The 27,915-nt window shown below is 44.2% G+C and overlaps 1 protein-coding gene across 5 annotated transcripts in view; it reads right to left on the bottom strand.

Moving 5' to 3' along the window:
• PTK2 (protein tyrosine kinase 2) overlaps positions 1-27,915 on the bottom strand; it is a 259,862-nt gene that overhangs the window by 178,845 nt on the left and 53,102 nt on the right. Inside the window, exon 3 of one of the 5 annotated variants that reach the window (XM_032415581.1) lies at positions 22,484-22,801. The exons of 2 other annotated variants lie outside the window; for them this stretch is intronic. In XM_032415581.1, coding sequence (XP_032271472.1) covers positions 22,484-22,583 — 100 coding nt within the window. In that variant the 5' untranslated portion in view covers positions 22,584-22,801. Of the gene's footprint in view, positions 1-22,483; positions 26,687-27,915 lie in introns of those variants that run through there. 2 more of the 5 variants (XM_032415595.1, XM_032415582.1) reach the window with 2 other exon arrangements.

The raw sequence follows: 27,915 nt of genomic DNA on the forward strand, positions 1-27,915 counted from the left end.
TAATGCTGTATTTCTGGTGAAAATATTCAACATTAGTCTTTAACATCAACTTTAAATTAACTTCTAAGATTGCTAATATTGAGACCTTGAAAGTAATTGGTGAATAATTTTTGGAGACTTAAAAAAATCCTAAGGAAATGAGGAATGGCAAAATATAAAGAATACAAATGTGCTGAGTTACATACAGTCTTACTTACATTCAGCCTATTTAAACATATCTTACTTATAAAACCCACATTAACAAAGTACTGTTGAGATGAGCAGGTTTTAAATCTAAAGTTAAATGTGTTAAGTTTATCATAACCTACTCGTGCATATTATTTATTTATGCTTTAAAGATTTTATTTATTTATTTGACAGAGAGAAAGAGAGAGCACAGTAGGGGGGAGGAGCAGAGGGGAGAGGCAGAAGCAGATCCACCCCCCAACCCCCACCGAGCAGGGAGCCTGATGCAGGGCTCTATCCCAAGACCCAAGATCATGACCTGAGCCAAAGGCAGACCCTCAACCAACTGAGCCACCCAGGTACCCCTACTTGTGTATATTTAAACTCAGAAACATAGAGGTGGCTACTGGCCAAGATTGTGATCTGTTCCCTTATCTTAAAAAAGGAGGAAAAGCTAGAAACAATCAGAAATAATCTTTAGCATATATATCCAATTAGCTAAACTCCTAAAACAAATGTTAAAGAGATTCTGTCTTGGGATCCAGACGGAAAACTGATCTTTTCCTTTCTTAATATTGCAGCAACCTTCCACACTGGACACTTCTAACATTGCTAAACCCTTCTCGTTTTTTGCACTTGAAAAAAAACAGAACTATAAAAGTGCTTTGTCAATTTAGAATATTAAAAATAATTAAGGTATACCCTGTGCTAGATTTCCCAAATTTTTTTAAAGACGTATTTATTTGAGAGAGAAGGGGAAGGGGAGGGAGGGAGACAGAACGTGCACGTGAGCGGGGGGGGGGGCAGAGGGAGAGAGAATCTCACGCAGACCCCCACTGAGCGTGGAGCCCAACCTGGGGCTGGATGCAGGGCTCGTTGCGGGGCTTGATCCCACGACCCATGAGCCCATGACCTGAGCTGAACCCAAGAGCTGGACACTGAGCTGCACCCCTGGATTCCTACACTTCGGATCACTGTGTTAGGAAGCCACCTCCGTGCGCTCAGGTGGCTGCAGCAGGCCTGTGTGCTCCCACGTAAAGCTCGGAAGTTAAAACATAGACCACCAGCAGACAGGCCTTCGAGGCTGGTTATGATTTCAGCACCCAATGAAAACAAAGGGGGTTTTCTCTGTAGACACCTCCAATTAAACACGGGAAAGGAAGCCTGTACGAACACCGGTGAAGGCCAGAGGAGAATCCTGGGGGCCCCACACACAGCAAGCAGGTCTTATGTTTCTACTATTTCCGGTATGATGAAAACAGTTGTCCAGTTTGATTTAATGAATCCAGAAGGACTTCAATCAGATAACCCAACTGACCCTACCACAAGCGACAGATGTTAGACATCTTTATCCTGTGTTGGTTCAGTCTACTAACCTGTTGTGACCATTCCAGTCCTCTCTGCTCTCCTATCTTTCCCTTTCCCTGTCGTTCCAAAACAAGCACATTAGCGGACCATCTGTCCAACTGCCTATTTGACTCTCTATCCCTAAAACTTTCTAGCAAGGACCTTAGAACTGAAGCTATGAAAACCCAAATGGTGCTGTATTCCACCACAAAACTAAGAATCACATTTCCTTTTATCTTCAATACCAGAATATTATTAACCCTAAGACACCTAAACCAGCCTCCAGGCCCCAGTAACTAACCAATGATACTGGTATTTCCTTGAGCCCCAACAGAACTCAGGGACTCTGAGAAATAGGAGAAAATATGAGCCTGAGGATCAACAGTCTGGGCCAAGGGCCTTCCTCAGAGAACTACACAGACACTAGTATGGATCTATTTATATTCTCTCAGGGTATCTGTATTCCCCACCCAAATCAATTTAAGTACAGACGAATTGTTAAAAGCCAGGTATTACATGCAATATATGTATATCCTCTCAAAACATAACCACCCAATTATTCTTTGTGAAATCAGATGATTGTCCCCTGCATACCGAATCAAAATGAACTCTCCAGTTACTTGTATTTATTAATAGTTCGATGTGACATGTCGCTGGGAAGGGCCTAAAAACCTGTAGTTCACCAGTTTGTAGGAGGATCTCTATGCTGGCTAGGAGTTCCCAATCGAGAGCACGGGATCATATGTTACAGGCAGATAGGGCACACAGAACACTAAGGGCTCACCTCACCAGCAAAAATTCATCGGCTCACAGTCTTAGATGTTATAGTTATTCTCAACTATTCACTGGATAGCCAAGGTGGAAACTGTACAACAGATGTATCCTGGGTAAATAGTTTAGGAAAAAAAAAGTCCACTTTGTTATCCAAGAGGGACCAACCTGACCCAAGAGACCTTTTCTCTCAGGCCTTAAGCCAACTAGAAAACCAGCCATAATGAAGGTTCCCCCAGTTTCTCGTGACTGTCGTGTTAGCATCTTCTTCTGTGTTAGGTGGCTAGGTATTTAAATACTATAACAAAGCCATTGTACTGAGCTAAGATCCAATTAAAGCGAGAGTAAGCCTGCTTCTCCCTCTCCCACTCCCCCTGCTTGTGTTCCCTCTCTCGCTGTGCCTCTCTCTGTCAAATAAATAAATAAAATCTAAAAAAAAAAACTGTAGCCAACTGACCAGGTCATATCAAGACACAAATGTAAAGATACTGCTTAATAATTTCCATCTTCTCTATTCTAACAGAACAGTAACAGTAATATGAATGGATAAACAAACTGGCCTATCCATACAACAAAGCAGAAGAGCATTCAGCCATAACAAGAACAAAGTCCTGGTACCACTACAACATGGCTAAATCTTGACAACATTATGATAAGTAAAAGCAGCCAGACAAAAGGCTGTATGTTGTAGGATCCATTTATATGACAATTCCAGAACAGGCAAATCCAAGGAGACCAAAAGCAGATACGTGCTTGCCAGAGGCCGGGGGGAGGGAGATGGGGAGTGACTGGCCACGGGTATTGGGTCTCTTTTTGGGGCGACGGAGCTGGACAGTGGTGATGGTCGCACAACCCTGTGCATACACTTAAAACCACACAGAGAATTTCATGTTATGTGAAATTCTCTTACGTGAATTTTATCTCCATTTTTAAAATTTATTTTTTTTAAGTACAGTTTTTCTAATGGCTCCAAAATTTTAAACACCAACAATGCTAAGTGTGGCAAAGATGTGGAGCAACTAGAGCTTTTATACGCTGGTAGCTGGGCTATAATTTGATACAAGCATTTTGGAAACGATCTCTGCTAGAGCTGAAGAGCACCGTGACACACACTATGAGCAGCCATTTCAGTCTTAAGTACCTGCCAAAGACAGACACATGCAGTATTCATAGCCGCACTATTCCTATAGTTCAAACCTGGAAGCAACCCAACCATCCATCAATAATAAACTGTGGTATATTCTTAAATGGAATACTATGCAGCAATGAAAAATAAGTGCTACATGCAATAACATGGATGAATCTCACAGACGTTATGATAAACAGGCAAAACTGAGTCATGGTGACAGAAATCAAAATGGTGGCCATCTTCCCAGGATGCTGACTGAAAGGAACCATAAGGGAGGCTGCTGGGGCTGGTGACATTGTAAACACTGATATGGAAGGCAGTAGTTAAACCTACACCAGGATACATAGGATGTGTGCATTTTACAGTATATTTCAATTATATACCTTTATTTACAAAATGAGAACAAAAGTTTTTGCCAAAAGACTCTTATGCAACAATTAACCAAAAGCAACATGCCATGCCAAATGCCCTGGCTAAAATTAATTGCCTGAACCACAGTTACCAGCCTAGCAAAGAAGCAACTCACATGGGCACATTTTATAAATGGCAACTGTTCTTGATTTTTACGTTTCTGCCTATGCCTCTCTTCTAACTGTACATGAACATGCTATTTTGCAAAACATGTAAAATGAGTGATGCTTGCAAATTCCAAATTACTGTTCATTCACCATCTTCTATGAAAGGAATTCTTTGTGCACATACGGACATACATATGCACCTATATACATACTGATGACAGAGATCTTTGAGAATCTGTTGAAAAATATGAACATTTTCAAGAGAAAATGTATACACACTAAAACACACAAAATTTTGTATATGATTGCAAAGTTCGTGGATCCTCAAAACTCATACTTGGACCCCAGCTCTAAGACCAACAGTCCAGCCAACGGAGGCAAAGTCTGCCAGCACCAGCACTCATTACAAATCATTAAAATCACCACTTCCTGGGCGACTCTACATGCAAGGAAGGACGTGGGTCATCTCATTTAATTTCATCTCCACCACAGCTGCTAGAGACGGGTGGTGCACTGGTTACAGCAACACAAAAGTCTGAGATGAAAGACACTGCGTGTTCCAAGAACATAAGTCTCCTCAGTGGCCGGGTGGTGACAGCGTGACACTGAGGCTCTGAAGCCCTTTCAGTTAAGGCACACTGTACATCTAAACACCAGGGAGCCCCTTCAGCCCCACCTAACAATGTTCTCTGCCCCGAAACTCTCAAGCTGAGGGAAGCAGTCCACTTTAATCAGTACGCACACATGCACGTGCACGCACACACACAACTACTGCAGTCCCCATACTAGGAGGAGCACAGTGCATGCTGATGGGCGTGGCACATCGTGTCACACACACTGTAGGAAAGGCCAGAGAAACCTGGTGGATCCGGCACATCCTGTAACGGGGCTTTCTACTGCAGCTTCCCTGGGATCGATCGGGAATGGGAAGGAGGAGGCAGGAAGAGATCTTTTTCCTTATCATTCAACCAACGGTAGCCAATGTGATGAAAAGGAATGGAGGAAGTATGGCCAGATGGAGTGGGTGCATGGCCGGTGGGAGGCTGGATGGGTGTGTCTGTGTCACACGACAGGACCCCCGGGTCTCCTGGAAATCGCAGTAGTAAGGACTGTCCCTCTGAAGCCAAGCTAAGGAGGTCCGTGCCTGGTTCCTAATTACATCTACTGAGCACATCAATCATGATATACATTCTTGAACACATCTTTGTTGCTAATTGCAAATCTCCCAGATGAAAGAAACACGGTTAAAGTATTTTTCTATAATAGTACTTTATTTTTTTTAATTTAATTTTATTATGTTATGTTAATCACCATACATTACATCTTAGTTTTTGATGTAGTGTTCCATGATTCATTGTTTGCATATGACACCCAGTGCTCCATTCAATATGTGCCCTCTTTAATACCCATCACCGGGCTAACCCATCCCCCCACCCCCCTCCCCTCTAGAACCCGCAGTTTGTTTCTCAAGAGTCCATAGTCTCTCATCGTTCATCTCCCCCTCCGATTATAACTGAATGATATGTTTAAAGATGTAAAGTAAAAGAGTTAATGCAGATGTTCCAAAATCCATGTAGAAAACCTGCAATAACTAATTCCTTGAGCACTTCAACATTTCTGAGTTTTGTATCTATCATTTTGCATACTGCATCAGAACACTTTCCTTACAAAGAAACTATCTCAATACAATGCTTTCAAAGAGTAGAAAAATCATGCTTGTAGCCGGCAGCTGGGGGGGCGGGGGGGACAGGGTGCTCCTCCTGAACCTCTTCCTTACAGGCGCGAGCACTTGGCCTACCCGGGCTTCGAGTGCCCACATTCTCCTTGCCATGTTCCGCAGCCGTACTCCACAGCAGTCTTACCGTAAGAGAGCTCCCATGCTTCCCCCTTTCCCCTGGTACCTCCTGTTAGTAATCCTTCAAGCCTGGCTCCTGGAACCCCTATGACGAGCCCCGCTAGGCACTGCGCCTCGTACTGGGTGCCTGAGTCCTGGGAGGGTTACAGATGCTGAAGGTTCATGTCTGTTCCCCTGGAAGCACTTTCCAACTTGAAAGAGGTGTGAGAACAGAGCCTAGCCCTCTGTGATGTTTAGAGACAGAAGAGAGAAAGCTCCTCGTTACCAGAGGAAATGAAGAAGCTGCAGCCGGTGGGACCGAGAGGCTGAGAGACCAAGTCAAGGAAGGAGGTGCCAAACGCAAGACCTGGTCAAAGGAAGAACCTCCGCACCTGGGTGCAGTGATGGGGTGGGGGGGGATAGCCTGCTGAGAGAGAGTTCCACAGAGCTTATAAAGAAAGGAGGTGCAGACCGGAAATGCAAGGAACTCATGGCATTTTGCTGCAAAGGGGGACAAAGACATGGGGACCCACCTGCAGAGAAGGCAGGGTCTTCCTGCTGGCCCTGCGTGTGGCACATGAAAGCTGACTGGAAACCAGGTCAGGCCGTTTTGCAGATGTTCACTAAGTCCAGGACTAAGATCTCAGTGTACTCAGACATGGTATATGGTTAGCCTCTATTAGGTAAGGAAAACCTGGGGCATCTGGCTGGCTCCGTCTGCAGAACATGAGACTCGATCTCAGGCTTGTGAGTTCGAGGCCCACGCTGGGGGTAGGGTTACTTAAAAAAAAAAAAAGGCAAAATTGAGTCTAGTATTACAAGGTAAAGAACAGAAAGGCTTTTACTGAATATTGCCAACGTGCTAGCTACCTAAGCAGTTTGCTACATACATTATCTCACTTACTTTAATCCTGATACAAATCCTAACAAGTACACATGAACCCTCCCATACAAGACAGACAGCTAAGACATAAAACCGAGGGAGGAGCAGGGTCTGGATTGACCACCCCCGCCTCAAAGAACACCTAGAAACTGCACAGAACACAGGAAGCACCTGCTCTCAGCCCGACACAGGCACACCTACCCATGACCTCTGAAGGAGGGGCAGATGAAGTGAGACCGGGCTCTCTGCCAGGAGGCAGCTTCTGGATTGCAGTGCAGGGAGGGTAACCCAGAGCCTGGTGAGCTCGAGAAGAACAGAGAGGCAGGACAACTAGAATTTGCCAGGAGTCGCAGAGAGAAAAAGTTCCAAATTCTCCATGGAGCTCCCCTTGAACATTTGGGCATTTGAATTCATTAGTTCATTAAAATAGTCCTGTCTAGTGGTTCACAAAGAAAAATTAATATTTTTAATGGGCTTGGATCATCATAACATTTTAGTCTCTTAAAACTAACTCCAGGACTTAGCATGAAAAATCAGGTTAGGCGCGCTGTGGTATCACAATGCTAAGACTGGGGTCTGGGCTGGCTTGAAATCCAGCTCCACAAACACGCGGTTCACACGCCAGCAAGACCTTCAACCTAGTTTTGAACTGCAGTGTGGCGACAGCAGTGACCTCACGGGACTATCACAGGGACTGAATACACACACATATACAAAGACGATGCGCTCTAGAACGTGCTACATACAATGAGGAAGCTGATGCCGATTCGGCAGCGAACACTCGTCCACCTGTCGGCATGCGGCAGGTCACCCTAGGAACTCATTTGGTCGGTCTGATCCGCACACCCGCCCCTCATGGCAGCTCCCAGTAGCAGCCTCATCTGTGGGCACAGACAGTGAGCAGCTCCACGACTCGCCCAAGATCACACGGCTCCATGTGTTGGCTCGTCTGTGCTTTCACTTCCACACTAGGCACCTGCCACTCCGAGTACAGCCCACGGACTAGCAGCACAGGCATATCATCAAGAGTTTGTAAGAGCCCCACCACAAACCTACTTAATAAGAATCTGTGCTTCTAGGGGCGCCTGGGTGGCTCAGTTGGTTAAGCATCTGCCTTCAGCTCAGGTCATTATCCCAGGGTCCTGGGATCGAGCCCGGCATCAGGCTCCCTGCTCAGCAGATGAGTCTGCTTCTGCCTCTGCTTCCACCTCTACCCTCTCCCCTCCCCTCTGCTCGTGCTCTTGCTTGTGTGCTCTCTCAAATAAATAAAATTTAAAAAAAAAAGAAATCTGCACTGTAACAAAATCATCACGTGATCCCTATGCAAGGTTTGTCTGGGAACGCCAGCACTAGGATAGCTGTATCAAAACTACGCAGTCACCGTAACTTCTTCAGTGTATGTATTTACTTCCCACCTACTAATTCATCCCCTCGCCCCAACCGAAACATATTATGATAGATTATGTATAAGGTGCTTTCCTGGGCATCAGGATATCAGGACAGATAGACACTAGGAAAGAGACGGACTGGTCATTCGGACATAGCAGGACACAGGGAACAGTCCCTGCCCCTATGGCCCTCACTAGAAAGACCAGCACAGACAAGTACATGAATAACATGGTGTTAGGAGGTGATGCCGGGAAAACCGGTGTTACCCAGACTTGGGGCATGGTCGAGTTCCTACAGAATATGAGTTCCAAGCTGGGATCTTAAGAATGGGCACAACAAAAGACATGGCTGCAGGTGTAGGTCAGTGATCCTGGGAGTCAATGCAAAGGCCAACATGGCTTTACTTCAAACAGCAGAGAAGCTGGACAAGGCCTAGCTCCAGAGGCAGGTGGGGAGCCTGACCAGTGTGAGGACATGCACCTGGGCAGCAATTAAGCCCATACAGACCAATGTGAAAGCTTCTGTTATAATCCTGACAACACTTAACTATGGCCGAGGAAGTGGAAAGATTTGAGAGCTGTAAAAAAGCCAAGAGGACAGGGGTTGACTAAACTGCACACATAAGATTAAAGGAAAGTCAGCAGCCATTTTTCTTGCTCAGGTAACTGAGTGGGAAAGTGATATCATTCCACGGAGACAGAGAACACAAGAGGGGCAGATACTGTCTGTCTGAGGTGGGGGATGAACAAGAAGTAGAAGTACTTCAGGTTGGTATTTGCTACTGGGAACAACACAGGCCCACATGCCCAAACTCAGGCGAATGGAGGTGCTTCCTGCCTACAGCCAAGGAGTGGGGAGCAGGAGCTGGACTTCTGGAAGGTACTCTGGGAAGGGGAATCAGGCTTGGTGGACCCCATCTGCTCTCGGGCTGGGGGGTGGAGGGGGAGGCATCTGATATTCTGATTGGGGCTCTTTGAAGTCTTTTTAAAAACCCTCTAATTTCACGGCTATAACTGAGTCTTTGTACTCCTAAGAAAGTGATGTAAATTTACCTTTGGGAAAATATTTCCCTGGGTTCTCTCTTTGGGGAGCACTTTGCAAAAGCAAAACAGTGTAATGACAAAGACTCCCAAAATGGAGTTAAACTGCTGTGCAAAATAAAAGAGCCATTTCCCTAATACGCAGAGATTGATTTGGACCTCATTATGCTAAAAGCTGCCCCTGAGACAGGAAGGTTTCCATCTAGACTGGGGGCTTCCAGAGGTTTAAGTAATTGTTTATGCAGCATTACCATGCCAGGACTGTTCTAAGCACTTAAAAATGAAATAATTTAATCCTCATAATAACCTTATTTTTCGGGACACCTGGGTGGCTCAGTCGGTGAAGCGTCTATCTTTGGCTTAGCTCATGATCCCAGCGTTCTGGGATCAAGTCCCACATCAGGCTCCTTGCTCAGCGGGGAGCCTGCTTCTCCTTCTGCCTGTCCTTCCCCCTGCTTGTGCTCTCTCTCTCCCTGACAAAATAAATAAATAAAATCTTAAAAAAAGAAAAAACAACCTTATTTTTCCCCACTTTCCAGATGTGGGAACAGAGAGAAGTGACCTGCCCAAGGCCACATGCCTTGTACATGAGCCTCAAAGCTAAGCAGTCTACCTGGAGACCGGGCTCTTGCTCGCCAAGCCCTGCTGCGGCTGGGTTCCCATCCTCTCTTGAAAACGCTGTCACTGGCGGACCTCACTCCTGTCGGGCAACACACAGTGGAGTGGCAGCAGGCACTCACCCATCATCTGCTGTTACCACGCCCCGCTGTCCCGGGCCAAGGGCCAGCTGGATTTGGTATTACTACCGCACGCTCTTCCATGGCCACGACGCTTCCTGGAGTCATCCATTCATGCCTGTCCCCCACAAGCAAATGAACGTGCCACACCACCCTTAGATTAATTACGTCAAAAACTACTTACTTCACCAAATACTAGGCTAGGCACTGTAACAGATGTGTGGAGATATATATATATATATAATCCTACCCTGCGGAGCTTTCAGCCTAGTCAAGAGAGATACACACATGTGATTATTTAATTACAACTGTAAAAAGTACTATTAAAAAACGGCAATAGCAGGAGAAGTTATAAAGGAAGAGACCTCACCCCTTCCACAGTTAGAACAGCACAGCTACCCAGGCGCCCCAAGGCTGCAGGGAGGCGGTCTCTCCACAGGAAGGGCAGGGGAGGAGAGGCCCCAGCAGCAGCCACGGGCCTTCAGTACCCAGGAACCTGCCATCCGGAAACCCTGATCCTTTGCTTCCAGAAAATGTTCTTGTATCAGGTCTTTGATGATTTAATCCTTTTGTCTCTTTCTGCAACTCTTATTATTTGGATGTTGGACCTTCTGAATTCATCATCCTACTTTCTTTTCTCCCTCATTTTTCTTTCCTACACGTGTTCTGAGAGAGATCTTTCACATTATTTCCCACTGCTCTTACTGAGTTTATGTCTGCCTTGGTACTTTTAATTTTCCTCTTCTTTGAATGTACTTTTAAAAATAATTCTAGGGGTGCCTGGGTGGCGTAGTTGGTTAAAACATCAACTCTTGGTTTTATCTCAGGTTGTGATCTCAGAGTCGTCAGATCGAGCCCCGTGTCAGGCTCTGTGCCCAGCAGTGGAGTCTGCTTGGGACTCTCTCTCCCTTTGCCCCCACCCCTCAAATAAATAAATAAATCTTAAAAGAAAAAAAAAGGATTCTGTTGGTCTTTCATGGATGCAGTATCTTCCCTTAGCTTTCTGGAGATCTGAGATTTAAATTTTTTATCTTCTTTGAGCTTCCTTCTGCTTGCGGTTTCCTCTTTGTTGCTCAAAACTGTTTTCTCTCTGTTTTGTCTTCACATTTCGAAAGCAAAGGCTGTTTTTATTTTTTTTACTGAAATATAATTGGCATATAACATATTAGTATTAGGTGTACCACGTAATGATTTGATACTTGTATACACTATGAAATGATCACCATAATGAGTCTAGTTACCAACTGTCACCATACAAAGTCACAAAAAAAAGAATTTTTTTCTTGTGATGAGAACTTTTAGGGTTTACTCTCTTGGCATCTTTCAGGTATACACTACAATATTATTAGCTACAGTCACCATGCTGTACATTATAGCCCCACAACTTATTTACAACTGGAATTTTGTACCTCTTGACCCCCCCTCACCCATTTCGCCCACCCCCAAACCCCCCTCTAGCAACCAGCGTTCTTTTCTCTGTATCTAGTTTTGTTTTGTTTGTTCATTTGTTTTTTTAGGTTCCACACATTAGTGAGGTCATACAGTATTTGTCTTTCTCTGAAAGACTAGTCTTATTTCATGTAGCATAATGCCCTCACAATCCATCCCATGTTCTTGCAAATGGCAAGATTTCATTTTAATGGCCGAACAATACTCCATTGTACATATTTATATGTGTGTGTATGAAGGCACACACAAGCACACACAATCTTCTCCATCTATTCATTCATTAATGGACACTTAGGTTGTTTCCATGTCTTGACTATTGGAAATAATGCTGCAGTCCACATATATCTTTTCAAATTAGTATTTTCACTTTCTTTGGATAAATACCTCATAGTGAAATTGCTGGATCATATGGTTAATTCTACTTTTAATTTCTTGAGGAACCTCCACACTATTTTCCATAGTGGCGGCACCAGTTTGCACTCCCACAACAGTGCACGAGGGTTCCTTTTTCTCCACATCCTCAGCAACACTTATTATTTCTTGTCTTTTTGATAACAGCCATTCTGACAGGTATGAGGTGATATCTCACAGTGGTTTTGATTTGCATTTCCCTGATGATGAGTGATGCTGAGCATATTTTCATGTATCTGTTGGCCCTCTGGATGTCTTCTTTGGAGAAATGTCTATTCAGATCCTCTGCCCATTTTTTTAAAACATTTTTTTTTGGTATTGAGTTGTCTGAGTAATAACTAACATTAATAACTAATATTTTAAATATTAGTCCTTTATCAGATATATGATTTACAAATATTTTCTCCCATTCTGCAGGTTGCCCTTCTTTTGCCCTTTTGTTGATGGGTTTCCTTTGTTGTGCAGAAATTTTTAGTTTGATGTTGTCCCACTTGTTTATTTTTGCTTTGCTGCAGAGCCTTTTTTTTTTTTTTTTAAAGATTTTATTTATTTATCTGACAGAGAGAGACACAGCGAGAGCAGGAACACAAGCAGGGGGAATGGGAGAGGGAGAAGCAGGCCTCCCGCCGAGCAGGGAGCTCGATGTGGGGCTGGATCCCAGGATCCTGGGATCATGACCTGAGCCGAAGGCAGACACTTAACCAACTGAGCCACCCAGGCGCCCCGAGGCTGTCTTTAAATACCTGCTTGTCGAGGAAACCTGTACATGTGGGTGACCCCAACGATCTATGCACTGAGCAGAGAATCCAGGGCTTGGCTAGAGATCCCAGAACGTTTAGAGTCTGCCTTTTCTCTTGGACCAGTCTCCTTAGAAAAGAATGTTTCCATCTCCTGCCAGGATCGGGTAAAAGCCTCCTGACAGGATTCTGGGAGCCAAAGGGAAAGAAAGCATGGCTAACTTCACTTAATCCCCAGTTTTGAGTGCAAGAATGCAATTTCCATAGTAAAACTGTTAACAACCCACAATGGGGTAAATAATTTATTACAACAGCATTTCAACTGTTATGGCTTTGAAGACTTTCACTGGTTGGGCACATCCCTTAGATTATCAAGACTAAAGTATCTCTACCTTGAGCCATTCATTTACTTTCTATGGGCAAGACACCCTAGAGATTATAGGACAGCTAAAATTTCACCTAAATCACACAAATAAACCTTTAAAAGAATGAGCCCAATCTAATCCCTGAGCCTATAACTGAAGAAGCCTGGACATTCTACAGAAAAGGCAAGTCTCGGCGAAGGTTCCACAGGCAGTGACTTCCGAGCAAGATCCTGACTGAGAAGCAGAGCACATTGCTTACTAACGTTAAAGACTGTGCCTGGCTCCCCCGCTCCCAACAATGTGACTCTTAAATTATTTGAGGCTCCTCGTCCGTAGAGCTCAAGTAGTAATACCTGCCCTGCTAGTTAAGATAATAAACGTAGAGTGGTTATTAGCAAGATATATCAGAGACAAAGTCAGCATCCTATCCGTGGCAGCAGTAGTTAGGAGGGATAACCTGACTTCTCTAGGCCGATGAAAGGGAAATGCTAAGATTGTTCTCAAAATGGAAATCCTATAAGACACCCCCACCATTTAACTAATACTTCAAAAGTCCCATCACAGCCCTAAAAAGCATCTTTCCTGTTACACTTCAAAGCTTTATGAATCCTTGTCAAAAAAGGAAACAACAGACTATCATTCCTACTTTGATAACATCTGGTATGTTTGAAATACGTAATTAAATCCAATGACCAAACGAAGCACAAGTGTTCCACAGAATTTTCCCCTAAACCTTGCCCTATAAAAAGACAGTATGCATTTTTCTAAACTGAAAATATACCAGCAGTACACCATTCCATCACGATCTTACATAAAAGTTAAAACAAACAGAATACCCAACGGTCTGGTATTATCTTCTCAATGATTCTGTCAACTTTACAACACAGTAAGATTTTCACAGTAAAAAAGTAGTGTTGGTATATGATACTCTAGCAGTATTTTGTTTCTCTTAAAAAAATTTAAGAAGGTTAACAAAACAGATCTTGGGGGAAATACAACATACTGGCCTCACCCTGGTTAACAAGGTCCTAGGTTTTCCCTTGGTTTTTGTCTGTTTTTAATATAAGACAGGCTACATATATCTTTCAAAACAACATTTTTCTGGCCAACATAAATATAAGGAAACTTTATATTCACGTCCCCTAAACTCAATACATAACATTAAACACAACTATGTGTGACAAAGTCTCAAGCTGCAATCCAAATAAAATCTGGAGGTCACTAAAACCACCTACAGAGTCTGGAAAGCAAGGTGTCGGCGATTAGGGAAGGGACTGCTGCGGAGCTCTGTCTCCGCCAGCACCCTGACACCTCTAAGAGCGCCACACAAAGACGCTGGGCGTATAAGCACGGGGGCCGTAAACCCAGCTCCAGCCTGAAATGTCTCCACCCAGAGCGTCAGCCTGCAACAGAGCCTCATCAGACCTTCCGGGCGGCAGAGCCACACAAAAGGACTGGGCCTCTCCGGAGCTTGTTCCAGTCCGACTCTGCAGGGAGCCGCCCTCCGTCACCAAAACCCTCTGCTCCAGCCACTCTCGGCCCCCTCCTCAACATTCAAGCCTCAATTCTTCTCCTTGCTTCCTGGTTCTAGGAAACGGTCTTCTTTTTTGTTATAAGTTTTTGTCTGCATTTTTTCTAACCAATTCCTTTAATGCTGTACCACTTTATTATACATGTAATATTAGGGAACAGCATGCACATTTTCCACCTACAACTGTAATCATAACATAACATAAACAACTGTTAACCATACTGTCTGGTCATCATAAAACAGTATTTTTAGCACTTTAAATCTCATATTTCAGATTTTATATAGAGAGTCTTTTCCCTGGGCTTGAGGGTTTTCGGAACCTGGCTTAAGGTACTGTGTTGATGTATCTGATCTTCCCTTTCCAAACTGAGCACGACGCCAGGCCTCCAGGGCTGCATGGGGGCTGCACACACGGTCCAATCCTGCAAGTTCTGGACTGAAGCCTAACGTGTGAGATGTACATATCCTGAGTGCAGAGCTCCATGGCTCTTTACATAAGCACACACATACATGTGTGTATGCGTCCCCATCCTTGGAATACAACTACACAAGACAGAACACACTCCTGTGGCTGCTTTCTAGCCCTTTGTGACTAGTACCTCGCCATCAAATGGGACTAGGACTCCCAGTACTGCCACTGGAGATTAGTGTCTCCTAACTTTACATACACTGGTCATGCAAATGGAAACATAAGGGGACACCTCCCAGCTTGTTTTATGAGAATGGCAGTACCTGAAAAGAAAGCGCCACAAAAAGGTCACAAGAAAAAAAATTACAGATTAATACCCCCCGTGTAAATAGACACAGATTTCCTAAACAAAATATTGCATATTGATCTAACAATATATAAACAGGATAATACATCATGATCAAGTGGGATTTACCTCAGAAATGCAAGGTTGATTCAACAATCAAAATGTAATTCACCCGTTATTTTAAAAAACAGAAAATTTCCGCAATTAATTCAAGAGAGACAGAAAAAGCACTTGACAAAATTCAACACCCTCTCATGATTAAAAACAAAAACAAAAAAACCTCTCAGAAAACCAGGAGTTACAAGGAAAATTTTTACATTTGACAGAGGACATCCACAAAAACAAAGACAAAACTAGAACTAAACCCTGCTTAACACTGAAGACTTGCTCCCTGAGGTCAGCACATGACAAGAACACTGTAATGAAGGTGCTAGTCAAGGCAAGACAGAGAAATAAAAGACATAAAGATTACAGAGAAAGAGTTATTTTCAGATTACATGATTATAAATTTCTTTGGATTTTCTACTTGCTCAAGTAAACCACCAGAACTAATAAGTGAATTTATAGCAAGGCCACAGGATAAACTAACAAGATGATCTACCTCTACATGCTAAGCCAAGAATTGGACAATTAAACCTACAAGTCAAAAAACTGTCCTTTACAATAGCATCAGAAAAGCACGAAGCCCTCCACAGTAAGATCTACCGCACGCGACTAAGGGAGATCACAGACCTAGCGAACCAGACAGGTCGACCAGAAGTCACAAGATTGTTCATAGGTCAGTTCTCCCAAATTGATGCACAGATTCGACAGGGCCCCAGTCGAAACAGAAGAGAAGCAAAAGTCTGTCAGCTCCAGAAGCGGCTGTCACTGGCAAAGCACCACCGCGCCCCCGACGGCCCACAAGACTCAACTGAAGCCTGTGCAGATGCGCCACACGGAAGCCCGCACCGGAGCATCAGAGCACGGGAAGGAGCCCACGGCGCGCTGGTCTCTCCACTCAAAGGAAAACTGACCACCACTGCTTGGTTTTCAACATGCAACTCCTATAAAACACTCACAATAGGACTCATTTTCTACAACTTTTCAGGAAGAAAGGTATAAAGATACAGACGTGTATTATCTGAAGAAGCTAAAGAAGATAATCCATACGGGCACGTGAACCTCAGTTCCGTGAGCTGCAGTCAGTAACACTGTATCATTTATACGAGTATTCCTCAAAGGCAAAACAAAAATACACAGTGATAACTGTTTCAAAACTGGATTTTTCTCTTTAACGGAAAACTGGTAAGTTATGAAATACAGAAAACAGTTAAATTTACAATAAATTCCTAATAGTCTGAACAATCACAGATGAATTTGAAATGAAAGATTTATGAACACTACTTTAAAAACTCAGTATCACTAACCATTTGGGCACTAGAAAGAAGTTTTTTAATTTTCACAAAAACCTCCACGACCCTTCTCATCTGCCTCCAGTGATCTGATCTCTGTGGCTACAGGCAGACAACGTGACTGCATTCATCACCCCATCATCTGCTCACTACAGGAGCCTGGCAGGTGTGAGGCCCTGGGAGCGCAGCAATAAGGAGGACTGACTGGTTCCTTGCCGGGAAGGTGGAGGGGGGGGGACGCAGGGCACGCATTTCACCGCAGGACAGCAAACAAGTAGACCCCAGAGTGGGCGCCGGGGACAGATGGGGACAGTGGTGCTGGCAGGAGGGTGGTCAGGGGGGACACACTGCACGGGTTCATATAACTACTGCTCAACCAGGAGACCGGGAGTGGGGGACAGGACAGACAGACGGAAGCCTGTGATGAAACATCAGCTGGCCCACACATCTCCCAGGGCTCGCTGAGAAGGTCCTACATGAAATGAAAAACTCTAGAACTGCACATGAAGAGAACACGGGGAAACTAGCAGCCTCTTCTCCAAACACAATGAGGAGAGTGAAACAATCTGAGAAACATAGTAATTATAATACCCACCATATTATCTTTGTGCACAAGGGAGTTGATGTTAATAATATTCACTATTATTAACGAATATTAATTAATTAATGAGCTGAAAGGAGGCTCACTGTACTCTCTCAGTTAAGACATCAGAAGCAAAGGTGAGCCCTTCACGGAGAACACGCTGGCCAGGCTGTGTTCCTTGTCTCTGTTCAAGCACTGCCTACTGCTGTTCTTCACCCTTCACTATGTGTTCAGTCCCCTACCCCCCCCTTCCCCTGCCTCTCTGCAGCACCAGAAAGGCCTATTTATCAAGAACTCACCTATTCTGTACACCTACTACATGCTGGGCGTGCAAACACATTTCACTGACACTTAACCAACAATTCGGTTTAACCAAGGAAAGGAGCCTGTACTAGGAATCTAAGCTAGAATGGCTTGGTGGTTTCCAGGGGGCCCCCAGGTAGAGGGGAAAGGCACTGGTGACCAAGCAGCGGGGGACGGAGGCAGACAAGGTGTGCAAAGCCAAGTGGTGGGCGAGCTTCCCAGGGAAAGAGAGAACAGTGCCAAGTCGGTGGGCAGGGATAAGACAAAACGGCTGGAAGCACACCTGGGGAACATGGATCTTTAGGGGCAGGGTAAAGGCTTACAAGAGCCCTGCCCTTACCCCTCAGAGACAGTGGGTGGAGGAGCAAGCCTTCCCTACTTACCTCTCTCCACGAACCTTAACACAGCCTCCAACTATGATCAGCAGGAAAGCCCATGTTTCCCTAAACATTCCACAAACATTTCTCAGTGCCTTTGCCCCCAGAATTCCTACAGCATGGAAGACCCTCCCCACCCTCTCCACTGGCATGAGACAGCAGCTCCTTTAGAAAAATGCCCCAGATTTCAACAATCCGGGGTTTTTTCACTCAACAATCATTGAGTGCTGATAATACGGATTCAGACAATACGGATTCTAAAAGCAGTAACATTTGGACCAGGCCCACAAGAAGTGGACAACCAAGGAACGTGAGACCAGCAAAGGAGGAAAGTTGAATGAGTTACGAGCTATGCCTGTGGGTGCAAAGCTGACGCACAAAGCCAGAGCCCAGCCCTGTGGTCCAGATAAGAGAGAGAGGGAGAGAGACAGACAAATACACACGCACACAGGGCCATGCCCTAGGGCAGAATCCTGAAACTTTCCCGTTTAAAAAGAATGAATGTTACAAGCAGAAGCAGGAGCAAAAGCATAAGAGGTCCTGTCAGAAAACGAACCACCGGCGGTGCGGTGGCTGGAGTCTATCAGAGGCAGAGCCGAGGGAGAGGCCGGGGGAGAGGGGGAAGCCCCCAAGCAGGGGGCAGACGGGAGCTCAGCTCAGCATTCTTACTGCGGGCCTACTGTGTGCCAGGTACCACGAGCGGCTCCCTCATGCTGGAAAACTTAGTCACTCTTCTGGAAAGTGTTTAACACCTTGTACCGTAAAGGTATAGATGTCTAGACTGTGTACATAAATACAATTATAAAATAAATGCACACACTTACATATAAATGTAGTTTTAATCTGTCTTCCCCACGGTCAATTAGCAACTCAAGCTGGCAGACGGGACGGCCACAGCCCCAGAGGGGTGGCAGAGGCCCACAGACATACTTCCCAGAGAAGCGATCAGGCCCTGGGAGGCCAACCGAGGCCCATGTGTTGAGAGCGCTAGGGCGCGGTGTGTGTGCTGCTGGAGACTCAACCCCCAGTCTACAGCTCTCGCCCAACTGTTCTTAGGGCGTGCGGATTAGCTAAGCGCAGAATTTACTCATTTGTTAAGGTAATATCCATTTGCGCCAATACCCTGTCGCGCAGAAGAACACCTGACACTGTCCCCGACGGTGCTGAATTTACTGCCCAGCGAAGAGACAGAAAGCAAGGGCGGTCCATGGCGGTAGGTGCTGCGCAGGACCAAAAGACAGGGCCGCATCAGGTGAGGCCTCGGAGGCCCCGAGACGGAGTTGCGATTTTATCCAGTAAGAGGCCCCCGGGGAGTTTTAGGAAGGAGAGTAACGTTGCCTTTGTGTTTTACAAACTCACTCCGGCAGCTGCGTGAGGAAGGACGAACGTGTGAGGAAACGGGAAGACCCAAGGGGAAGCAACGCCCGCAGCCCAGAGAGAGAGGAAGGTGGCGCGGCGCAGAGGAGATGCCGCAGAGAGGGCGAGGGGGGAGAAGCCCAGACTGTGCTGGGGACAGAGGGAGTCCTTCCATGCGGCAGGAAGTGTCAGAGAGGCATCCTGGGTCTGCAGCAGGAGCGGCTACGTGCGTGGGGGTCCAGCACGCTTACTAAGACAGGGAGGACTGGGGGAGGGACAGACTTCAGGGACAACAGTTAAGAGGCTCCTCTCTGGCAGGTAAGTATCAGATGTTTATGAAAAATACAAATGTAGGTATCAAGAGGCGGCTGACCACTTAAGTCTGAGACACAGAAGTGAAGATGGGCTGCACTTAGAACTATCTGGGTGGTGGCAGGGAGAGCGGGAGTTTAAAATATTGATACAGAAAAAGCATGACTTCAACCACAGGACCCAGAATCACACAAGTCCACGATTATGGGTATACTCAATCTCAATCTGCTACTGAAAGATCTAGAAAAAGACTGACCCACACACTTATCCCTAATAAGCACAGCCCTGACACCTCTTTAATCCTTCCCAGTCTCAGAGAGAGAAAACAACTAAAGTGCATACTAGTATCATCAGTGAACTTTCCAAACAGGGCTTTCTGCATTCAATAACCCTGCAACCAAACACAGCACTGCGAACATTTACCTTTACTTCCATACTCTGAATTAAAGCTGCCTTTAAGCCTAGGAAATCATGATATAGTTGAACACATAACAAAGTCCTTTTAAATATGTGAAAATACGATCTTCTGCGGGCGCGATCTAACATGGTCTCCTTATACCTCACTCCGCGGTACAATAAGCTGTATCACAGAGACAGCCATAGATTGTCTTAAGGACACCTTAGAGGTTTCAGTTCAAAGTATACAAATATAGCTCTGTTCCATTATTTTTAGCCTGTTCTACTAAGTATTTTGTGTCTTCTTAAATTGGGACACCACTGTTTTTGAGGTTAATGTGACTGATAAAATCAAATGTGAGGTTTCGAATTTCTAACTGAAAATAGAGATTTAAAGTCTTTGGACTTGAGCATTTTATTTTGTCTTTATCTAAAAGTAGTAACTTTTATACTTGAAAATAACCATTTCAGCCAATTCCTATATACCAACATCTTTGTCTTTATCACACAGCAACAACTGACCAGAATAAAACCTGAAGTTTCCTGCCTTCCTGGCCTGGTACAGAGAAGTACACGGAGAAGCTGGCACACTGCGTCCCCCTGGGGAGGCGGTGTACTCAGCCCCGAGAAGGGGACAGGGTGACAACCTCCTTATGTCGTCAGAAACCTCCTCTTGCACGATCCAGAAGCAAGACCATTCATCAGAGGTAATGGCCTGCTCCAGCCCTGCAAACGCAACGATTCTAAGCCCGATGCTGTCCCTACCTCTTCCCCTCTTCCACACGGGCGGTTCTGCTCTCCTACCCAACCCTGACCTCTATCAAAATGATATCTCAGTTAAAAAGGCCTCTACTCACTTGCTCTGCCAGTCAGCAAACGTAATGGGAAAATAAGTTGCTTCCATCAACTGCTTTGGGATGAGCAAAAACACCTCAGTCTCGCTCTTCTTCTGAATTTCGTATTTCTAAAGTCACCTTGAATTTCTTAAAAACCCAGTAGTCAATTATTTAATATCCCATTGGCTACTGGATTCACAGACTTGAATCCAGCCTCAACTTAGTGAAATCAGAGCCTTATTGCTAAGGATCAGTGCTAACAGAGGGCTGTCACACCATGGAGGTGGTATTGTGCATATGGGTCCCAACAAGTCTGGGAGAGACCAAAATCTTCACAAATATAGTACAAAACTCTCTGCCTCTGAGCACTCGTTACTTGTCATGCTCAATTATACTTTGCAATCCTTAGGTTCTCACCTCAGTTACATTTTTTAAAAGTGCCCATACCCAACACCCTTTAAAATTCAACAGTTTGAATTTAACTCAGCAAAATCTTTACTTTAAATACCTAATTAGGTAATAAAGTGACAGGTGCTTTGTTCAGAGAGCATCACATTAAAAGAGTTCTAACATCACATGTTTTAGAAATGTTTAAAAGGGGCGCTGGCTCAGTCGGCGACTCTCTTGATCTCGGGGTTGTGAGTTCGAGCCCCACAATGGGTGTAGAGATTATCTAAAAAGAAAGAAAGGGAGGAAGGAAGGAAAGGAAACAAAGGAAAGAAAGGAAGAAAGAAAGAAAGAAGAAATGTTTAAAAGCCTAGACAAGAATTACTAGATGATGCTGACAATTTGGTAAATGAGAAGTGATCTAACGGCGAACCTGTGGTCTGGCGCTAGCGGCTCAACATCCTGGAGGCTTTAAAAGTTTTAAGCTAAACACTAAACTGAGTCAGCCTGAAGGTCTACTTATAATACTGCAGGTCTTTACCCAGTACAGGTTTCTTCCTTTTAAAAGTCTTTCCTGAGTAGGTTAACATGATACTTGAATATACTCTTTAAAATAATAATATATGTATTAAATTCTTTATTACGGACTTCATCCCCCCCAGAGGTAATATTCACTAGTACTTTAAGAGAAGCAGATAAATTATTTGGTCTTATTCATACATGGATCACACGGCATTTTTAACTTCTAAACATGCTTCCCAAATACTATCTTGAATGTTACAATGAAAATGCTGTATTTTTATATTTTATATTTATAATTTTTATTTTATATTTATATTTATAATTTTATATTTATATTTTATATTTTATTTTATATTTTATATTTTATATTTATAATTTTATATTTATAATTTTATATTTATTTTATATTTATAATTTTATACAAATAAAAACCCTAAAACATTAAACTGGAAAATGTTTATTTATAGTATTACTGACCCTTAGTGGTAAGCCCACCTTACAATAATAGGGAGTTTCAAATTAAATACACAATCTTTACAGTGAGTAAAGAAAACCAATTTTTGAAATAAGAAAAACCACATCGTTCTTTTTTCCTCCAGTCCTATTTAAGTTAAAATTAGTCTCTTTATTCTTTAAAAACTTCCACATCACAGAACGGATATGGGTGCCTTAATTAAAACACACAAAATAAAACATAAAACTCTAAGAGACACAGAACAGAAAAGATAACTTACTTAAAATGCACTTCCATAAAAATATTTTTATTTACTTTTCTAAAAGCTACCTAGTTTTATGCCAAGAGCTGCAAACCTATACCACATCAATTTTCATTTTTCCTTAAATTTAATTGTAAATCTATTTGAATTAAAGTCTGAAAAACTCTTATCCATCTTTTTAGTGCAAATGCATGAATCTGAATAAAATTTAAACCAAATAGATTTTTAAGTTACGTATACCTTTAGCCCAACACATTGGAAATGGACTACAGCCGCTCTTCTCCATACAGACGGCACCTGCTGGTCTCAGGGCCCCTTGGCCCGCCAGTTCCAGCAACATAAACTCAGGTCTCTCAAGATCAGACCAGGCGTCCGCGCACCAAGTCCCCGTTCATCGCTCCCACAGCGTTCGCTTCGATCCACAGCCACACTAAGTTTCCCCTGTGTGCTCCTTTTCTCAGAAATTGAAGCAAAATTTGGGAGGTGCTCCTTCTGTAATATTTTCCAGCAGCTTGAAGAATGCCTCTCAGTTACAGAATCTTCTCCTGCTTCCGCAATCTGAAACACAGACCATCCTGGCTAGATTAAGCTCCTGAGCAGAATGAAACCTGCTAGTAATGTGACCCCACGGGCCTGTGTTCCTAGATTCATTCAGGGAAGGAGAGAGGGAGGGAGGGGAAAGAGGGAGGAGAAAAAGAAGGCCAGTAGCCAGCACCTGATTAATATGCTAATCCCACCCTTCTGGCTCAATTCATCTGGCAGACCTCTGCTCACAAAACCAACAGGCAATTCTAAAATTGAGTAAGCTGCAAATCAAGTCTGACCCAGATCATGTCTGTAGATGGCTCCTCCAACTATTTTTGTTTTCAAAGTCATGCCTTTGGCCTTTTACCAGCCTAATTCTGACCTTAAGACTTAAGATAATTGCCTTGATGAAAAATGAGTAATACTGGGGGAAAAACCTTGATCAACATTAAAAGCAAATCTGTAAGAACTATGTCTATAGGAACCCAGGTATTTCCAAGGTAAAGATTTTTTTCAGATTGATAGTTTCGAAGTATGTTTGCAAATTTATAAAAGTATTTAGAAAACACATAAAAACAAGAATTTGAAGTTATGAGATTCTTTTAAAACTAGCTTAGGGAATGTTGAGGAATCCAAGATACCTGATTTCTTAATTTCAAAACATGAGTGAGTACTAAACTCATATTCCTGAAGGAGGAGGACAGAAAAACACTCTAACAATCTGTACTAGTAACTTTTTTCAAAAAATGTAAAGCTACTTACACTTTTTCCATTCAAACTGAGAGACAGTCTCAGTCGTCTCTAAAATGTAGCTATTTAAACACACTCCACTCTGGCAGTAAGACAGTAAGAAACCGGGCTCCTACAGCCTCTGTTGTCTGAGCACACGTGATACACATTCAAGACATACACAGTTCAGCTCTCCTATTACGTGGGTAATTCTGTTTGTAGCAAATCCCATTAACGAAGAAAAAATCGAGTCTTCTACTTAACTGTGAACACGACAGAGGCTTTATGAATTCACTAACTTGTGAAAACAAGAGCTGACAAAGGCTAGGGGAACAAGAGGCCTATCTGTGTCCAGTAATGCCCCAAGACAGCTAGTTTCATTTCTGACACACTACTCTCGATGATGGCTTTGTCTCCAGAAGTTACATTCAGCCTCCTAATAGCAGTCAGAGCTCAAATAACCTCTTAGATGCCCCCAGTGAAAACACATCATTCACCAGCGTGAACTCTGACCCCAGGCAACACTGGGAAGAAAAGGGGCTCCAGAAAAACACAGGCGAGCAAGCTAGGAAGGAAACCGAAGAAACAAGCAGACAGATCACCATTACCGAGGACACTCGGGACACAAAGGCCTACTCTCATCATAGGAGGAATCCAAGTACACCCCATGAGCAAGTCTGGTATCTGACCCAGGCCCCTGAGAATGGCTTGGGATTTATTCTGAACCATCAAATAATATACATACCAACGACACAAGCAAACTCTGAGTCTCTCTTGGAACCTATGACTCTAGAGTTAAAAAACAGAAGCTACCTTTACTAGTTGCCAACGGTATTTTACACACCCAATTTTCCCATCTTCTAAGCAAAATCACATCTTCTAAAGATGAGTTAAAGATGGAGTCAGTTAGGAAGAGACAGTTTCACTGAGCCCACCTGTCATCCAAGAAGCCAGAGGGCTTCATGTACGCACACACCCATAAAAGGGTTTTGAGCCATACGGACTAAATGCCGCAAGCAGCACCGCACAGGAGAGAGAGGCTGCTGCAAGCGAGTGACGGCGGCGGCTGGGACCTCCATGGCAGTAGAGGAGGTGACGAGAGGACAGACGTGGGAGCTCTTTAGGTGTGGGAGAGGGGAAGCCAAGTCTCTGACTGCAAAGTAACCAGTGGGGGGCAGCTTTCTCTCCCACCCCACCAAGCTAATTTACATTCATCTCAATATCCAAATATCACCTCCTCGTGTGCAAAGTCCTGAGGGTACAAAAGATGACAAGATCCAAGAAGCAAAGACCCCTCCAGGCCAACAAGCAGAGCCCAGCCGGAAGAGCTGAGAAACACTGGGGCCGCTGAGAAGAGCGGACAGGCAGAGGAGGACAGGGCTCGGCCACACAAAGGAGAAGCTACTGCGAGGCGCTCTCCCAGAGAAAACCATCGTACTTCACTCCTGACACAACCCCAACCAAGCGGTTCATACCCCGTGTGCAGCAAAGAGGAGAGTGGGGTTCAGGCGGTGGGGCACAGGCCTACGGCCAAAGGGCTGAGAAACTACACGAGGACCAGTCACTCTGTGACAGCATCACTCCTGTCTTCTTCCCGCTAAATAGGAAAGCCCCAATTATGCTCCTAGATTCCCGATCCAGTAATGTCTCGAAAAGAGCAGGAAAGGCCTATGTTAATGGTGGCGTAAGTGAAAAAAGTGGGCAGTCCCTTTATGCCCTCTGAATAACAAACTCTACAACACACTAACATAAAGGCAGTCATTCCTTAAAAAGTTCCACAGATTCTTTAAAAAACTCTTCATCATATCAGTAGAGTTGAAAGCAACTCTGGGAAGTCCTACCTCACAGGTAAACTCTTCATTAAAATTTACAAGAAAGATACTACGATTTGCTCGGACTCCAATCCATAGTCATCCTGGACTCCTATCTGTCTCTCTCCTCAAAGCAATCCATCAGCAAAACCCAATATCCTTGCCTTTAAAATAAATCCGGACTGTGTATGTGCCCCCACGTCCACAGCCACCACCGGCCCAGGCTGTTGCCATGCTCCACCGGCCGTGGTTACAGGTCTCGCCGCCCTATAGTCTGTTCCCGACCAGCAGCCACACCAACCCGTTCGCGACGCCCCTCACACCATTTCACTCCTCTGCTAAAACTCACCAACAGCTCCCCAGTTCTGCCAGAAGCAGTGCTTACTACATACTCAGCGTGGTCCGCAAGGCCCTGTGCAGGTGGCTCCCCTCCCACCTACAGCCTCTGTCTCGCCATGGCCTGGCTCCCGTCTCCTGGGCTTCGACACACTGACCTCCCTGCTGTCCTCTGCCCACCTTTACACTGCCTGCCCCATGCCCGCCCTTAGCCTGCTTCATTCCCCACAGCACTCACTCCTTCTCAGATACCATGTGACTGAATTACACGGTATGTTTGTTGTCTGGCTGCCCCCATTACAACCCAACCTCCAAGGCAAGAAAGAATCCGGTCTGCATACTGTCTTCCGGGCCCTATTACAGAAGTGGTCAGGAAGAGGTACCGGCCACATTCTGCACGTCCATCTGTCACCTAAAGGTAACAAGGAGATGACAGAGGGAATTTTCCTTCTCTTGTAGAGGCCAGGGCCCCAGAAGAGGCAGCTAGATGTTCTAGATGTCAGGACTCGCGCTAACCTCAGTGACGGCATAGCCTGCCTCCATCTTGGGCGTTGCTTTACCTCTGAGACCCTGCTCAGTTCAGGGGCTTGATGAGGATTCACTGAATAAGTGAAGTAAACTATATGAGAATGTTGCTTTTTCAAGAATATAAAAAATGGAAAAAGAAAAACTGACACAAAATCTAGGAAAACCACGTGGACCACCTCTCCCCATCCCACATAAAAAATAAATCACACAACTCTAGCATTCTGGTACTCCTATGAGAACTTCCATTTCAAATTTCAGTACGACAAAAATGACAATACTGTGTGAGATGAGACAGAAATCATCAGAAGGCTAGCAAACAAGGCGATGAGCAAGATCAGCAAGAAGGAAAGGGAATTCTAAACCCTTTCATAGACTGCGCAGTACTGCCCAATATGGCTTCCCCACAGAAACCTGGCCTGAGGTGAGAAAGTCACTGGAAAGAACTATTCAGAAAGAAGCTGCTTCTCTCTCTCTCAAATAAAATCTTAAAAAGCAGGGGGAGGGGCGCCTGGGTGGCTCAGTCAGTTAGGCGTCTGCCTTCGGCTTAGGTCATGATCTCAGGGTCCTGGGATCAAGTGCTGCATCGAGCTCCCTGCTCAATGGGGAGTCTGCTTCTCCCTCTTCCTCTGCCCCTCCCTCCCTTGTGCTTGCTCTCTCTCTAATAAATAAAATCTTAAAAAAAAAGAAAAGCTGCTTATAAACGTCACCAAAAGTGTATCACACAAATCCAAGTCTGACTCTCACATTTCTTATATAGTTACACGGTTTTATTTGCTGGCCTTAAGTAATACTTGAGGGCAGTACTTCTTGGAAGCGTAAAGCCCTAGTAAATGCTTTCAAGTCAGCTACTAGGAGGAATGTGAAAGAAAACTGTAATTCATATTATACATACAGAATTCAAAATTTACCTCTCTTACTTCTTTTATGTTTGCATTAATCAAGAGTTAATAGATTTAAGAACAAGAATCATATGATCCTCTCAATAGATGCAGAAAAAGCATTTGACAAAGTACAGCATCCTTTCTTGATCAAAACTCTTCAGAGTATAGGCATAGAGGGTACATACCTCAATATCATAAAAGCCATCTATGAAAAACCCACAGCGAATATCATTCTCAATGGGGAAAAACTGAGAGCTTTCCCCCTAAGGTCAGGAACGCGGCAGGAATGTCCACTATCACCACTGCTATTCAACATAGTATTGGAAGTCCTAGCCACAGCAATCAGACAACAAAAAGAAATCAAAGGCATCCAAATTGGCAAAGAAGAAGTCAAACTCTCACTCTTTGCAGATGATATGATACTTTATGTGGAAAATCCCAAAGACTCCACCCCAAAACTGCTAGAACTCATACAGGAATTCAGTAAAGTGGCAGGATATAAAATCAATGCACAGAAGTCAGTGGCATTCCTATACACCAACAACAAGTCAGAAGAAAGAGAAATTAAGGAGTCGATCCCATTTACAATTGCACCCAAAACCATAAGATACCTAGGAATAAATCTAACCAAAGAGGCAAAGGATCTGTACTCAGAAAACTATAAAATACTCATGAAAGAAATCGAGGAAGACACAAAGAAATGGAAAAACGTTCCATGCTCATGGATTGGAAGAACAAATATTGTGAAGATGTCAATCCTACCTAGAGCAATCTACACATTCAATGCAATCCCCATCAAAATACCATCCACTTTCTTCAAAGAAATGGAACAAATAATCCTAAAATTTGTATGGAACCAGAA

The sequence above is a fragment of the Phoca vitulina genome, unplaced genomic scaffold, assembly GCF_004348235.1.
Source record: "Phoca vitulina isolate PV1807 unplaced genomic scaffold, GSC_HSeal_1.0 scaffold18, whole genome shotgun sequence".
Classification (NCBI taxonomy): domain Eukaryota; kingdom Metazoa; phylum Chordata; class Mammalia; order Carnivora; family Phocidae; genus Phoca; species Phoca vitulina.